Source organism: Dendropsophus ebraccatus, chromosome 12, assembly GCF_027789765.1.
Source record: "Dendropsophus ebraccatus isolate aDenEbr1 chromosome 12, aDenEbr1.pat, whole genome shotgun sequence".
Lineage (NCBI taxonomy): Eukaryota > Metazoa > Chordata > Amphibia > Anura > Hylidae > Dendropsophus > Dendropsophus ebraccatus.
The window spans coordinates 90667889-90684293 of NC_091465.1; the positions used below are offsets into that span (position 1 = coordinate 90667889).

Here is a 16405-nt window from a genome sequence, read left to right on the forward strand (position 1 = left end):
ATGGCTGATATGGTCCTGGTGGTTATGGGTACGGTAGTTATGGCTGATATAGTTCTGGTAGCTATGGTTACGGCAGTTATTATTATGGCTGATATGGTTCTGGTGGCTATGGTTACGATAGTTATGGCTGATATGGCTTTGGTGGTTATGGTTACGGTAGTTATGGCTGATATGGCTCTGTTGGCTATGGTTACGGTAGTTATGGCTGATATGGTTCTGGTGGCTATGGTTACGGTAGTTATGGCTGATATGGTTCTGGTGGCTATGGTTACGGCAGTTATTATTATGGCTGATATGGTTCTGGTGGTTATGGTTACGGTAGTTATGGCTGATATGGTTTCGGTGGTTATGGTAGTTATGGCTGATATGGCTCTGGTGGCTATGGTTACGGTAGTTATGGCTGATATGGTTCTGGTGGCTATGGTTACGGTAGTTATGGCTGATATGGTTCTGGTGGCTATGGTTACGGTAATTATGGCTGATATGGTTCTGGTGGCTATGGTTACGGTAGTTATGGCTGATATGGTTCTGGTGGCTATGGTTACGGTAGTTATGGCTGATATGGTTCTGGTGGCTATGGTTACGGTAGTTATGGCTGATATGGTTCTGGTGGCTATGGTTACAGCAGTTATGGCTGATATGGTTCTGGTGGCTATGGTTACGGTAGTTATGGCTGATATGGTTCTGATGGCTATGGTTACGGTAGTTATGGCTGATATGGTTCTGGTGGTTATGGCATTTTTTTCAGCCGTTTTTGGCTTTAAAAAAAACAAACAACGCCAGAGAAAACCTGTGTGTCTGTGGATGCTTTCCCCTCAAAATCATCAAAAGAATAAAAAAACACGGGTGAAAAATTCCATATCACAAAGAGAAACGGCGATAGGAATACACCCAGACATAGCATGGCGTCTATAGGATGACATGAGCCGTAATATACACAGTTTCATAGCCGCATGGTCTGCACGGGGACAGCACGCACCGAGGTTTTCCGTCACATTCTACGATTTCTCGGATGTCACAGAAATAGGCGGGAAATCTCGCCGCTATCTGCCTCATATCAGAGCACCCGGCGTAGTTCCCGCCGGCCACATTTTCTGTACAGTAAAGTGGGGGTTTCACGAGACTCGGCGTCCATAATGCATAGCGGCTCTCTTTCGCTTTGCGTCTGGGTCTTGTAGTCCACAATCGAACGGAACTGCATGATTAACGTGACCGCATAAACTACAATTCCCATCCTGCCTGGCGCTCCGCCTGTATATGCTGCAGTACGGCCATTTCTCGGGGTATTTCTTAAGCTGCCCTGTTTTACTCCGCCGTACAGTGTTTATCGTTGTCCCAGACTACTGTACAGCGCGTTGGCAGTGCGCCTTTACCGGCTACCGGCTTGTTTCTTCTCAGAAACCAAGCCGTTCAGTCATGACTACATTTCCCGCGTCCCCCTGCGCTCTTTCAGATCCGTACGCTAGAACGTCGAGCGCGGGGCTTGTCGGGAAGTGTAGTCTTCCGTCCTCCTGAGCGACAGTCTACCCCCATTCGTCAGGACTACATGTCCCAGGATTCCCCGAGCCCAGAGGCGGTAGAGACTTTGGCGCCGGCGCGGTGTGCATTATTATTGTAGTTCCCAGAGCGGATCAAGATGGCGGCTGCGGCCTCGGCTGGTCCCGGAGCCTCGGGCTCGGTTCGGGGCCGCTTTCCGGGCCGGCCGTGGGTGGGGAGAAGCGGGAACCGGGCGGACAGGATTCGGGTCCCGTTTCAGAGCGCCGGGCGAGCGGCGGAGATCAAAGACCCCGTCCAGCTCCGGATCCTGGAACTCCACCTGAACATGGAGCGGCTGGCGAGGGCCTGCGGCCGGGAGAGTGAGAGCGCTGAGGTGGGCGGGGGCCCCGGGGGCCCCACAGGGAGCGGGAGGGACCCTAATAACACCCGGGAGGATGCCGCTCCTCCCCTCCCGGTGTGCAGACTGCGGCCCGGTGCCCCCCCCGGTGTAGGGACTGCATCCCTGTGCTCCCCCCCCCCTGGTGTAGGGACTGCATCCCTGTGCTCCCCCCCCCCCCGGTGTAGGGACTGCCTCCCTGTGCTCCCCCCGGTGTAGGGACTGCATCCCTGTGCTCCCCCCGGTGTAGGGACTGCCTCCCTGTGCTCCCCCCGGTGTAGGGACTGCCTCCCTGTGCTCCCCCCGGTGTAGGGACTGCCTCCCTGTGCTCCCCCCGGTGTAGGGACTGCATCCCTGTGCTCCCCCCGGTGTAGGGACTGCCTCCCTGTGCTCCCCCCCCGGTGTAGGGACTGCCTCCCTGTGCTCCCCCCCCGGTGTAGGGACTGCCTCCCTGTGCTCCCCCCGGTGTAGGGACTGCATCCCTGTGCTCCCCCCGGTGTAGGGACTGCATCCCTGTGCTCCCCCCCCGGTGTAGGGACTGCCTCCCTGTGCTCCCCCCGGTGTAGGGACTGCATCCCTGTGCTCCCCCCCCCGGTGTAGGGACTGCATCCCTGTGCTCCCCCCCGGTGTAGGGACTGCATCCCTGTGCTCCCCCCCGGTGTAGGGACTGCATCCCTGTGCTCCCCCCCCCCCCCCCCGGTGTAGGGACTGCCTCCCTGTGCTCCCCCCCCCCCCCCGGTGTAGGGACTGCCTCCCTGTGCTCCCCCCGGTGTAGGGACTGCATCCCTGTGCTCCCCCCCCGGTGTAGGGACTGCCTCCCTGTGCTCCCCCCGTTGTAGGGACTGCATCCCTGTGCTCCCCCCGGTGTAGGGACTGCATCCCTGTGCTCCCCCCCCGGTGTAGGGACTGCATCCCTGTGCTCCCCCCCGGTGTAGGGACTGCATCCCTGTGCTCCCCCCCGGTGTAGGGACTGCATCCCTGTGCTCCCCCCCGGTGTAGGGACTGCATCCCTGTGCTCCCCCCCCCCCCCCCCGGTGTAGGGACTGCATCCCTGTGCTCCCCCCCCCCTGGTGTAGGGACTGCATCCCTGTGCTCCCCCCCCCCCCTGGTGTAGGGACTGCATCCCTGTGCTCCCCCTGGTGTAGGGACTGCATCCCTGTGCTCCCCCCCGGTGTAGGGACTGCATCCCTGTGCTCCCCCCCGGTGTAGGGACTGCATCCCTGTGCTCCCCCCCCCCCCCCCCCCCCCCCCCCCCCCGGTGTAGGGACTGCATCCCTGTGCTCCCCCCCGGTGTAGGGACTGCATCCCTGTGCTCCCCCCCCCCCCCCCGGTGTAGGGGCTGCATCCCTGTGCTCCCCCCCCCCCCGGTGTAGGGGCTGCATCCCTGTGCTCCCCCCCGGTGTAGGGACTGCATCCCTGTGCCCCCCCCCGGTGTAGGGACTGCATCCCTGTGCCCCCCCCCGGTGTAGGGACTGCATCCCTGTGCTCCCCCCCGGTGTAGGGACTGCATCCCTGTGCTCCCCCCCCCCCCCCCCCCCCCGGTGTAGGGACTGCATCCCTGTGCTCCCCCCCCCCCGGTGTAGGGACTGCATCCCTGTGCTCCCCCCCCCCCCCCCCCCCCCCCCCAGTGTAGGGACTGCATCCCGGTGCTCCCCCCCAGTGTAGGGACTGCATCCCTGTGCTCCCCCCCGATGTAGGGACTGCATCCCTGTGCTCCCCCCCGGTGTAGGGACTGCATCCCTGTGCTCCCCCCCCCCCCCAGTGTAGGGACTGCATCCCTGTGCTCCCCCCGGTGTAGGGACTGCATCCCTGTGCTCCCCCCCCCCCCCCCCCCCCGGTGTAGGGACTGCATCCCTGTGCTCCCCCCCCCCCCCCCCCCCCCCCCCCCCCCGGTGTAGGGACTGCATCCCTGTGCTCCCCCCCCCCCCCCCCCCCCCCGGTGTAGGGACTGCATCCCTGTGCTCCCCCCCCCTCCCCCCCCGGGGTAGGGACTGCATCCCTGTGCTCCCCCCGGTGTAGGGACTGCATCCCTGTGCTCCCCCCGGTGTAGGGACTGCATCCCTGTGCTCCCCCCGGTGTAGGGACTGCATCCCTGTGCTCCCCCCCCCCCCCTGGTGTAGGGACTGCATCCCTGTGCTCCCCCGGTGTAGGGACTGCATCCCTGTGCTCCCCCCGGTGTAGGGACTGCATCCCTGTGCTCCCCCCGGTGTAGGGACTGCATCCCTGTGCTCCCCCCGGTGTAGGGACTGCATCCCTGTGCTCCCCCCGGTGTAGGGACTGCATCCCTGTGCTCCCCCCCCCCCTGGTGTAGGGACTGCATCCCTGTGCTCCCCCCCCCCCTGGTGTAGGGACTGCATCCCTGTGCTCCCCCCGGTGTAGGGACTGCATCCCTGTGCTCCCCCCGGTGTAGGGACTGCATCCCTGTGCTCCCCCCGGTGTAGGGACTGCCTCCCTGTGCTCCCCCCGGTGTAGGGACTGCATCCCTGTGCTCCCCCCGGTGTAGGGACTGCATCCCTGTGCTCCCCCCCCCCCCCCTGGTGTAGGGACTGCATCCCTGTGCTCCCCCCCCCCCCCCTGGTGTAGGGACTGCATCCCTGTGCTCCCCCCCCCCCCTGGTGTAGGGACTGCATCCCTGTGCTCCCCCCCCCCCCCCCCTGGTGTAGGGACTGCATCCCTGTGCTCCCCCCCCCTGGTGTAGGGACTGCATCCCTGTGCTCCCCCTGGTGTAGGGACTGCATCCCTGTGCTCCCCCCCCCCTGGTGTAGGGACTGCATCCCTGTGCTCCCCCCCCCCTGGTGTAGGGACTGCATCCCTGTGCTCCCCCTGGTGTAGGGACTGCAACCCTGTGCTCCCCCCGGTGTAGGGACTGCATCCCTGTGCTCCCCCCGGTGTAGGGACTGCAACATACTGCTCCACCTGTAGTAACCCAACACCATAGTGCAGAATATATACTGCTCCACCTGTAGTAACCCAACACCGCAGGAATACATACTGCTCCACCTGTAGTAACCCAACACCACAGTGCAGAATATATACTGCTCCACCTGTAGTAACCCAACACCACAGTGCAGAATATATACTGCTCCACCTGTAGTAGCCCAACACCACAGTGCAGAATATATACTGCTCCACCTGTAGTAATCCAACACCACAGTGCAGAATATATACTGCTCCACCTGTAGTAATCCAACACCACAGTGCAGAATATATACTGCTCCACCTGTAGTAACCCAACACCACAGTGCAGAATACATACTGCTCCACCTGTAGTAATCCAACACCACAGTGCAGAATACATACTGCTCCACCTGTAGTAACCCAACACCACAGTGCAGAATATATACTGCTCCACCTGTAGTAACCCAACACCTCAGTAATACATACTGCTCCACCTGTAGTAACCCAACACCTCAGTAATACATACTGCTCCACCTGTAGTAACCCAACACCACAGTGCAGAATACATACTGCTCCACCTGTAGTAACCCAACACCACAGTGCAGAATATATACTGCTCCACCTGTAGTAGCCCAACACCACAGTGCAGAATATATACTGCTCCACCTGTAGTAACCCAACACCACAGTGCAGAATATATACTGCTCCACCTGTAGTAACCCAACACCACAGTGCAGAATATATACTGCTCCACCTGTAGTAACCCAACACCACAGTGCAGAATATATACTGCTCCACCTGTAGTAACCCAACACCACAGTGCAGAATATGTACTGCTCCACCTGTAGTAACCCAACACCACAGTGCAGAATATGTACTGCTCCACCTGTAGTAACCCAACACCACAGTGCAGAATATATACTGCTCCACCTGTAGTAACCCAACACCACAGTGCAGAATATATACTGCTCCACCTGTAGTAACCCAACACCACAGTGCAGAATATATACTGCTCCACCTGTAGTAACCCGACACCTCAGTAATACATACTGCTCCACCTGTAGTAACCCGACACCTCAGTAATACATACTGCTCCACCTGTAGTAACCCGACACCTCAGGAATACATACTGCTCCACCTGTAGTAACCCGACACCGCAGGAATACATACTGCTCCACCTGTAGTAACCCAACACCGCAGGAATACATACTGCTCCACCTGTAGTAACCCAACACCGCAGGAATACATACTGCTCCACCTGTAGTAACCCAACACTGCAGGAATATATACTGCTCCACCTGTAGTAACCCAACACTGCTCCACCTGTAGTAACCCAACACTGCAGGAATACATACTGCTCCACCTGTAGTAACCCAACACCACAGTGCAGAATATATACTGCTCCACCTGTAGTAGCCCAACACCACAGTGCAGAATATATACTGCTCCACCTGTAGTAACCCAACACCACAGTGCAGAATATATACTGCTCCACCTGTAGTAACCCAACACCACAGTGCAGAATATATACTGCTCCACCTGTAGTAACCCAACACCACAGTGCAGAATATATACTGCTCCACCTGTAGTAACCCAACACCACAGTGCAGAATATATACTGCTCCACCTGTAGTAACCCAACACCACAGTGCAGAATATATACTGCTCCACCTGTAGTAACCCAACACCACAGTGCAGAATATATACTGCTCCACCTGTAGTAACCCAACACCACAGTGCAGAATATATACTGCTCCACCTGTAGTAACCCAACACCGCAGGAATACATACTGCTCCACCTGTAGTAACCCAACACCGCAGGAATACATACTGCTCCACCTGTAGTAACCCAACACCACAGTGCAGAATATATACTGCTCCACCTGTAGTAGCCCAACACCACAGTGCAGAATATATACTGCTCCACCTGTAGTAACCCAACACCACAGTGCAGAATATATACTGCTCCACCTGTAGTAACCCAACACCACAGTGCAGAATACATACTGCTCCACCTGTAGTAACCCAACACCACAGTGCAGAATACATACTGCTCCACCTGTAGTAGCCCAACACCACAGTGCAGAATATATACTGCTCCACCTGTAGTAACCCAACACCACAGTGCAGAATATATACTGCTCCACCTGTAGTAACCCAACACCACAGTGCAGAATATATACTGCTCCACCTGTAGTAACCCAACACCACAGTGCAGAATATATACTGCTCCACCTGTAGTAACCCAACACCACAGTGCAGAATATATACTGCTCCACCTGTAGTAACCCAACACCACAGTGCAGAATATATACTGCTCCACCTGTAGTAACCCAACACCTCAGTAATACATACTGCTCCACCTGTAGTAACCCAACACATCAGTAATACATACTGCTCCACCTGTAGTAACCCAACACCGCAGGAATACATACTGCTCCACCTGTAGTAACCCAACACCTCAGTAATATATACTGCTCCACCTGTAGTAACCCAACACCTCAGTAATACATACTGCTCCACCTGTAGTAACCCAACACCTCAGTAATACATACTGCTCCACCTGTAGTAACCCAACACCGCAGGAATACATACTGCTCCACCTGTAGTAACCCAACACCGCAGGAATACATACTGCTCCACCTGTAGTAACCCAACACTGCAGGAATACATACTGCTCCACCTGTAGTAACCCAACACTGCTCCACCTGTAGTAACCCAACACTGCAGGAATACATACTGCTCCACCTGTAGTAACCCAACACTGCTCCACCTGTAGTAACCCAACACTGCAGGAATACATACTGCTCCACCTGTAGTAACCCAATACTGCAGGAATACATACTGCTCCACCTGTAGTAACCCAACACCGTAGTAACCCAATACTGCAGGAATACATACTGCTCCACCTGTAGTAACCCAACACTGCAGTAATACATACTGCTCCACCTGTAGTAACCCAACACTGCAGTAATACATACTGCTCCACCTGTAGTAACCCAACACCGCAGTAATACATACTGCTCCATCTGTAGTAATACATACTGCTCCACCTGTAGTAACCCAACACTGCAGTAATACATACTGCTCCATCTGTAGTAACCCAACACCTCAGTAATACATACTGCTCCACCTGTAGTAATACATACTGCTCCACCTGTAGTAACCCAACACTGCAGTAATACATACTGCTCCACCTGAAGTAAAACCTCATGGTGCAGCAGAGACTAGGTTTCCTTTCTTGTCCCGGCTTGACTGTGCCATCACACTCAACTCCCAGCATGCCCTAGCAGTGTTGCTCATTGTATAAAGCAGTGATCTCCAACCTGCGGTACTGCAGCTCCCAAAGGATTTGTACTAGGGGTTGTAGTCACAGGTTGTGGTACGCTGGTGTGGACTCTACACATTGTGACAAACTCTCAGCAGTGAGGATTATAAACTGTTTGGTTTTCAGTCTGGAAGTAACAGGCATGTTACCATTCACTGACAGCTGTCTGAATCGTTCTTCATGGTACGATGAGCGACTCTCTGAGGATCCCGTCTTTTAGAACAGCGCCCCTCTTGTCTGTGGTCAGGGAGCAGCTGGGTGTTAGTAGCTCCGCAGATGTAGCAGTGGTGACTCGGGTGTCATCCTGATCTGCCTGAATACAAAACCAGAACCACCGTAAAGACTGACACGAGAAAAGGGTTCTAGATGGGAGGGTGAAGCTTTGTATGGCAGTGCCAAGGTAATTGTCAATGGGGGTCAGTGGAAAGCTGTGGCCTGTAGACTGCGTCATAGTGGCTGTGTGTAGGTTACAAAGAATCGGAGACGTGAGATGAACCTGGCGGCTGGGGGGGGGGGGGGGGGGGATATGATTACTGACATGTGCCCTGTAGCAGCCACGCTAACCCGGCCCCCTGTGGGATTATTTCCCACCTTTGTGTATTTGATGATTACCTGTTATTGCCTCTGTAAGCGGCCATCTTTGTGGCTGTGGGGCCCCTCGTGCCGCAGTTATAACCAACGCTTCTCTTTGTATTTTGCAGGAGGAGTTTCTGGGCTTCATTGATGACCTGCCGGTACAGCGTCCTGTGCGCCGCGCCCTGCGATCTAGTAAAGGTGAGAACCCCTCTTCTCCTCTATGTATAATGTGTGGCCCACCACCCATTAGGGTTTCTACACCTCCAGTCCCCATGAGGTGGAGGGCCCAAACATGTGACTGCAAGGATACAATGTGACCAGTGCTTCCTGGTGTCTGTCACATGATCATTATAAGATGCTGTTGGTAACGGGGCCCACCATAGTGAGGGGCATGGGGGCCTTGACTGCAATATGAGATGTTTTTACTTTTTTCTCTTTTTTGTAGATCGTAGAACAGCAGAGTCATCTAGCTCTCCTCCTCCACCTGCAGTGTCCCCCTCCACACCAGCGAGTCCCATCACTCCCTGCACTAAGGTTACGAGTCCGGCTACCCCGCCTGTGAAGCATGAGATCCCCACCACCCCCATCAAGCTGCAGACGGACCTCGTACTTTCAAACATAAAGCGGAGCTTCACCCCGGAGAAGGTTGTGCGGGTTCACCTGACGCAGCTGGACCCCTCTCTGTACAGTCTGAATTCTTCTACATTACTGTATTCTTGTAAGGAAAGGCAGAAATCCTCCCTAAGTCCCAGTTCTGCTTCATCTCCCTGCCCGTCCCCTGAAACACAATGTACCAAGGAAGCTGTTCCTCCCAAGCAGCTGGCCAGCTCCGCACATCCTCCCATCCGCAGCAGACGTAGAAAGAAGAACGCAAGGAGGTTTGGTGTTAGACGTGTCCCTCAGACTTTACCTGCATGGAGCAAAGTAGGCGCCATGGATAGTGTAGAAAAGGTGGACTCTCATCAGGACGGACCTGCTGGGGACTGTTGTAGCGCAGAACCTCTGCTGGAATGTCCCTCAGACCCAGTGACCACCAGTGACAATACCAGGAAGACAATATCCTCCATAGATGACTCCATGGACACAACTACTGAGACTGATCTCGATGGGACTTCTAAGACTCCAAAAACTCACAGATCCAGGAAATCAGAAACTGGAGAACGAATCTCCAAAGGGGCTAAAGGGCTGACCAAACGGAGGGGACTGAAGGGCCGACTCGTTCCCAAAGTCAAGTGGAAGCTGCGAGGGGGGTGTAGGCGAGAGAGTGAACCGGAAGGACCAGCGGCTGAAATGGCAACACTTGAAGACGCCGCCGAGAAGTACGAACAAGATGAGAAACTACTGACTGAGCCTGATCCTCCGGTGATGGGCAATGAACCACCTGCTGTATTATTCGCAGAAGTAGCGACACCTACAAAGGAAGAAACCACTGATCAAACAAAGAACGACGGCCAAGATGGCACCGAAACGCCAGTCCCTGAGGATGACAAAGCGGCAAACGATGAAGAGAACGATGAAATGGACAACGAAGAGATTGCAGATTCTGAGGAGAAGCTTCAGGACAGTCCGGAGCCGGAGTACAGGGTGGAGGGGGTGGACTCTCTGGAGTCTTCAGAGGTAGGGACAACTTCATGTTTAGTTCCAGGGAATGAACAGAGGGGTTTAGGGGATGGGTCTCCTTCCACGTCTGAGCCGCCGCACCCACACATAAAGATTAAGATTGTGAGAAGGGGTCAGAAAGCTAAGCAGAGCCGCTCTCAGAAGGCGGAACGCATGGCGGCTCGTAGACTGATGGCCAAGGTGATGGAGGCGCAAGCTAAGGCTCAGCCCAAACCACAGGAGCAGGTTCCCAAAGCTGAAACCTCGAGCAGTGAGAGCAGCGGCTTCCTGAAACCTGCCGTCAGCGCCCGCCCCTCCCGGGTCATCAAGATGCCTCGTAGGTTCATGGACGACTCCCAGACACCGGCCACAGAAAACCAGACCAAGAAGGTTCTTGCTAAGCCGGTGCTGTCCATGGCGGAGCTGGAGAAGCAGGTGCTGTCCGACACTCTCCTCCCTCCCTCTGACCCTCGCTTCAGTCTCTTCAGTGAAGACGATCACCTCAGCACGCTACCTCCCATCTCTCCGCACACGGACTCCACCCTGACGGCGTCATCTCCTTCATCCGCTGCCTCTTCCCCCGCTCTTCAGTCTGCTCCATCAGCTCCTTCCGAAACAGTTCGCAAAAACATCCTCCGGGCCCCGACGTTTTGTTGGAGGTCGTCAAACGTTTTGGAGGTCCAGGAGTCGCAGAGTTCTCACCCCCCTCTGTTTCGTCTGCAGTCTCCGACCTCACCGGAGGACCCGTTAAAGCCCAGTCCCCCTGCCTCCACTCCGTCTTCCCCTCCCCCATCCAATGTTACCCCCAAACTGGAGTCTGCCAAGCGCTCCCCGCTCCTTCGCGCCCCGCAGTTTACGCCCAGTGAGGCACACTTGAAGATTTACCAGTCTGTTTCCCTTCATGACAAGGAGGTGAAGCCGCCCACCTTAGCCTCCGCCAGCCGCTTACATCCCACCGAGCATGGTTCCTCCTCTGCCACCTCCTCACCAGAAGTCCTGCTGTCTCCTGCTAAACCTGGTGATCCACAGCCTGCGGGGCGGCGGGCCAATCACCTGGCGTTACCTCTCTTCGTGGACTCCCTCTCTGGTAACATGGAGGTTCCCTGCATCTCACTGGAGGCGGCAGAGAGGATCAAGAAGACCGAAACACATCCTGAGCCACACGAGAAGCCCAGCAGCAACCTGCAGCAGAACGATGTCCTGGACGCATCCAACAAACCCCTGGAGATCGGAGCCATGACGCTGTGCACAGAGAATGGTGCTGTGTGCAAACTGGCTGTGAAATCCCAGTCTAGCCCCCTCAGCGGACCCCCGACCCAAAACCAGGCCGCCCCCTTCCCACCCAGCGAAATCACCCTCTCCGGTACCGACAAAAAGGTGATCAGCCTGCTGGAGAAGGCCAAGATACAGCTCTTCAAGATTGACAAGCAGAAGACCACTGACATGGTGAGCAAGGGTCCCCAGCAGCACAGAGGATGTCAGGAGAGGAGCAGGGTCCCAGCAGCACAAGGGATGTCAGGAGAGGAGCAGGGTCCCAGCAGCACAGAGGATGTCAGGAGAGGAGCAGGGTCCCCAGCAGCACAGAGGGTGTCAGGAGAGGAGCAGGGTCCCTAGCAGCACATAGGATGTCAGGGGAGGAGCAGGGTCCCCAGCAGCACAGAGGGTGTCAGGAGAGGAGCAGGGTCCCCAGCAGCACAGAGGGTGTCAGGAGAGGAGCAGGGTCCCCAGCAGCACAGAGGGTGTCAGGAGAGGAGCAGGGTCCCCAGCAGCACAGAGGGTGTCAGGAGAGGAGGGGGGTCCCAGCAGCACAGAGGGTGTCAGGAGAGGAGCAGGGTCCCCAGCAGCACAGAGGGTGTCAGGAGATGAGCAGGGTCCCCAGCAGCACAGAGGGTGTCAGGAGATGAGCAGGGTCCCCAGCAGCACAGAGGGTGTCAGGAGAGGAGCAGGGTCCCCAGCAGCACAGAGGGTGTCAGGAGAGGAGCAGGGTCCCCAGCAGCACAGAGGGTGTCAGGAGAGGAGCAGGGTCCCCAGCAGCACAGAGGGTGTCAGGAGAGGAGCAGGGTCCCCAGCAGCACAGAGGGTGTCAGGAGAGGAGCAGGGTCCCCAGCAGCACAGAGGGTGTCAGGAGAGGAGCAGGGTCCCCAGCAGCACAGAGGGTGTCAGGAGAGGAGCAGGGTCCCCAGCAGCACAGAGGGTGTCAGGAGAGGAGCAGGGTCCCCAGCAGCACAGAGGGTGTCAGGAGAGGAGCAGGGTCCCCAGCAGCACAGAGGGTGTCAGGAGAGGAGCAGGGTCCCCAGCAGCACAGAGGGTGTCAGGAGAGGAGCAGGGTCCCCAGCAGCACAGAGGGTGTCAGGAGAGGAGCAGGGTCCCCAGCAGCACAGAGGGTGTCAGGAGAGGAGCAGGGTCCCCAGCAGCACAGAGGGTGTCAGGAGAGGAGCAGGGTCCCCAGCAGCACAGAGGATGTCAAGGAGAGGAGCAGGGTCCCCAGCAGCACAGAGGATGTCAGGAGGAGCTCCATGTTAGTACACATGATGTGACCCCCTTCTCTTGCATGTTTTAGGCTGCGGTCGATGATTCTCCTCAGGGTGAGAATGGCCCCAAGTCCCCTGCGGCTCAGGTACTGGAGGCTCCTGGGATCAGTGGGGATCAGACGGCTTCTTGATGTTGCTGCAGACTGAATACTAATCCTTTATTTTCCTTCAGGGTCAGGATTCCCCTTTACAGGGGCCGCGCATCAAGCATGTGTGCCGCCACCCTGCTGTGGCCCTGGGACAGCCGCGTGCCATGATTCCCGAGGACATCCCCCGTCTCAGCGCCCTGCCGCTCTGTGAGAGGGAGACCACCGAGCCCCCGGCCGCCCCGGAAGGTGCAGACTTCTTGCTTTTCTTTGATTCCCAGCCTGCGGGTTACTGATGTCCTGTACTCATATATATGTGTGTGTGATTTCAGAGGAGTCCTCCGCCTCCGAACCGGAGACCACCACCGTGGTAAAGCAGAGGCCGGTGAGGCAGCCGCCCCCTCCTCCCCCACGGAAACCAAAGCACATGTCCAGGGCCAAGCTCCGCATGACCAGATGTGGGGATTGTAAGGGCTGCTCGGTGGTGGACGACTGTGGCACCTGCGTCAACTGCCTGGACAAAACCAAGTTTGGGGGCCCCAACACCAAGAAGCAATGCTGCGTGTGAGTACTCCAGGGTTAACCCATACAGGACCATTATCATAAGCATACCCCCACAGGCTGATCGCTGGAGGTCAGGGGTCATGGCACAGAAGCCCCTCATCTCCATCGGTCCTCAAGGGGTTAAAAGGGGTTCTCTCACGAAAATCTTGTTGCTGCGAATCAACAGGTTTCAGAAAGTAGCAGAGATTTGTAATTTACTTCTAAATACAAATCTCCAGACTGCCAGTACTTATCAGCTGCTGCACGCCCTGCAGGAAGTGGTGTATTCTCTCCAGTCTGACACAGTGCTCTCTGCTGCCACCTCTGTCCATGTCAGGAACTGTCCAGAGCAGTCGAGGTTTTCTATGGGGATTTGCTGCTGCTCTGGACAGTTCCTGACATGGACAGAGGTGGCAGCAGAGAGCACTGTGTCAGACTGGAGAGAATACACCACTTCCTGCAGGGCGTGCAGCAGCTGATAAGTACTAGAAGACTGGAGAATGTTTAATTGAACTAAATTACAAATCTCTGGCACCAGTTGATTTGAAAGAAAACATTTTTTAGTGAACAACCCCTTTAACCTATTGAGGACCATCACGGTGAGCACACCCCGACACGCTGATTGCTGGAGGTCAGGGGTCAGGGCACAGAACCCCCTGATCTCTCCCAGTCCTCAGGGGGTTAATATTGGCTCTGCTTTACACTGCTGCCTGATGTGTGTATGTGTGTATATTATGTAGGGACATATCGGGGGGGGTTCGTTCCACTCCCCACCTCAGCCGTCTGGTCTCTCACCGCAGGTACAAGAGATGCGACATGATTGAAGCGCGCCGGCTGCAGAGACTCGCACACAAAGGTGAGCGCCATAACATGCTCCAAACCGCACACAAAGGTGAGCGCCATAACCTGCTCCAAACCGCACACCTTGCCGCCATTCCTGCAGTCAGTAACATGGAGTCCTGCTTCTGACAGCTGAGGGTTTGTTACTGTTGCATGATCCAAGTCCAACTAACATTCTACCCTGATAGTGTTTGCTGTCAGCGCAGCCCTCCGATGATACATGGTTACAGCCCTTCAGCAGTGTCTCGGCCCTCCGGTGGTACAGTGAGCGGTCTGTGGAGCGATCATGGCGGCTTGTTATACAGCCCTCAGGGATAGGGATGGGTGGGCACAGCGGGGGAGGGGTTTGTTTTAACTTTATGTATAGTTTTTTGTTATCGGTGACTCTTACTCCCCTTGCAGGACGGAAAGTGATCAGGCACCTCCCACCGACGCGTGACAGCGCCTCCGAATCAGGCGAGTCCTTCATCGATACTTTACGCAACGAAGATACAGAAGCATCTGACCGACTTGAAAGCAGTCAGACCACCCAGCGGAAATCCGCCCGCCGCTGTGTCCGACAACGCCCCTGCTACGACCTCTTCCCCGATTCTGAAGATTCCGACTATGATCCGAGCCCTAGTGTCCCGCGCCGCAAACAGAGACGGGAGTCAGGTAAGAGGTGGAGCCCAAACTGTACTGGCGTCCTTAAAGGGGCTTTGTACCGGAGGCAAAGAGAACGGAGCGTCCCCTAGTGTCTGCCGCCAGCTGCTAGAGCCTGCCGTCATCTAGTGTCTGCTCCCAGTGCCTGCTGTCGGCTCCAGGTGCCTGCCGTCATCCCCCAGTGTTGCCTGCCGTCGGCCCCTTACTCTCTCCAGAATCTCTCCTGACTGTCAGGAAATGTTATCCAGAGGCTGAAGAGCTGCTTGGACCTGACACTTCTCACAGCTGAGGGTTTGCTACAGTGAAGGTAAATGCTTCACCTCTGGAGCCAGACTTTTTCTTGCACTGATACATTGTAATGTGCTGTGTCTCATTCACTGACAGCAAGGACAGATCCTGGAGATGGTGACACATGAAGGCAGCCAATCACAGCTAAGCTTTCATTTCCCAGAATGGACTGTGATTGGCTGCTCTCAGACAGAGAGAAAATCCTTTGTGTCATGAAGGGATGGTGCAGAATCGTGGCTGCCTTCCTGCACCAACAGCGCCTCCTCTGGCCATGGGTCGTGTCAGGAGTTGTCTCACTGAAATCTGAACTGTAATTTCACTTATGACCTGAGGACAAAGGGGGCACTGTTATGGGGGCGGGCAGGTTTTTCTAGTTATGGACCCCTCTATGGGATCTTTATTGGATTTCCCTAATGTTCCTCCTGTGTCTGTGGCGCCTGGGACCCCTGTATGTGGAGGCATTGGGGGGCGCTCCGTTCCTTCAGCCTCCTCTTCTATATTCTGTAGAACCTCTTGCGATCTGGAGAGTGTCTTGGCTAATCTGCTTTGTTTGTCCCCACACATAGACATTAACAACGTGATTTCTAGGGGAAAAAAATCTGTTTCTTCTCATGTCACAGATTTGCTTCCCCAGGACTCGGAGGAGCAGAGTAAACCCCGCAGAACCCCGCAGCAGCCCCTGATCCTCCGCGCCAGGTCCGGGCCGGAGCCGGTGAGTCTCCGCTGCCGCCAATGTCTGGTGCCCCCCCCTCCCCCGGCTCCCAGCCGCTCCCTGTTACCGCTTTGTGTTTTCCTACCTCTAGGACTCTGTGCTGAATGGTTCATCTACAAAGATCAAGTCTTCTGATGGAACGCACCGACTGCGTGTGGATTTTAAGGTGCGTTTCTGTAGGAATGTGCGGACCCCCTCTCCATCCCGTGTCACAGCTGAGATCTTGTTCCCACAGATCTAATGGGGGAATATAGGAACTGCATTAACAAGTGATGGCTGGGGGTCGTACAGATCCCTGTGTAACCGGATCAGTGATCAGCAACTCATCTCTGTGTAACAGAATCAATAAGAGAGCGGCAGATCAGTTCTCTCCCCCCCCCCCCCCCCCCCCCCCCCCCCAGCCTCTCATCTCTCTGTGTAACGGGATCACTGACCAATGAGAGAGCGGCAGATTAGTGACACCCCCCCCCCCCCCCCAATCCTCTCATC

General features: G+C 56.1%; 1 protein-coding gene across 5 annotated transcripts in view; it reads left to right on the plus strand.

Annotated features, from left to right (window-relative positions):
* The window catches only part of KMT2B (lysine methyltransferase 2B), a 56255-nt gene that overhangs the window by 13506 nt on the left and 26344 nt on the right, over positions 1-16405 (plus strand). Inside the window, exons 1-10 of one of the 5 annotated variants that reach the window (XM_069948905.1) lie at positions 1607-1870; positions 8801-8873; positions 9121-11720; positions 12835-12891; positions 12978-13140; positions 13224-13455; positions 14214-14290; positions 14677-14928; positions 15771-15916; positions 16008-16082. In XM_069948905.1, the coding sequence (XP_069805006.1) occupies positions 1637-1870; positions 8801-8873; positions 9121-11720; positions 12835-12891; positions 12978-13140; positions 13224-13455; positions 14214-14290; positions 14677-14928; positions 15771-15916; positions 16008-16082 (3909 nt within the window). In that variant the 5' untranslated portion in view covers positions 1607-1636. Of the gene's footprint in view, positions 1-1606; positions 1871-8800; positions 8874-9120; positions 11721-12834; positions 12892-12977; positions 13141-13223; positions 13456-14213; positions 14291-14676; positions 14929-15770; positions 15917-16007; positions 16083-16405 lie in introns of those variants that run through there. The other 4 variants (XM_069948907.1, XM_069948906.1, XM_069948909.1 and 1 more) reach the window with 4 other exon arrangements.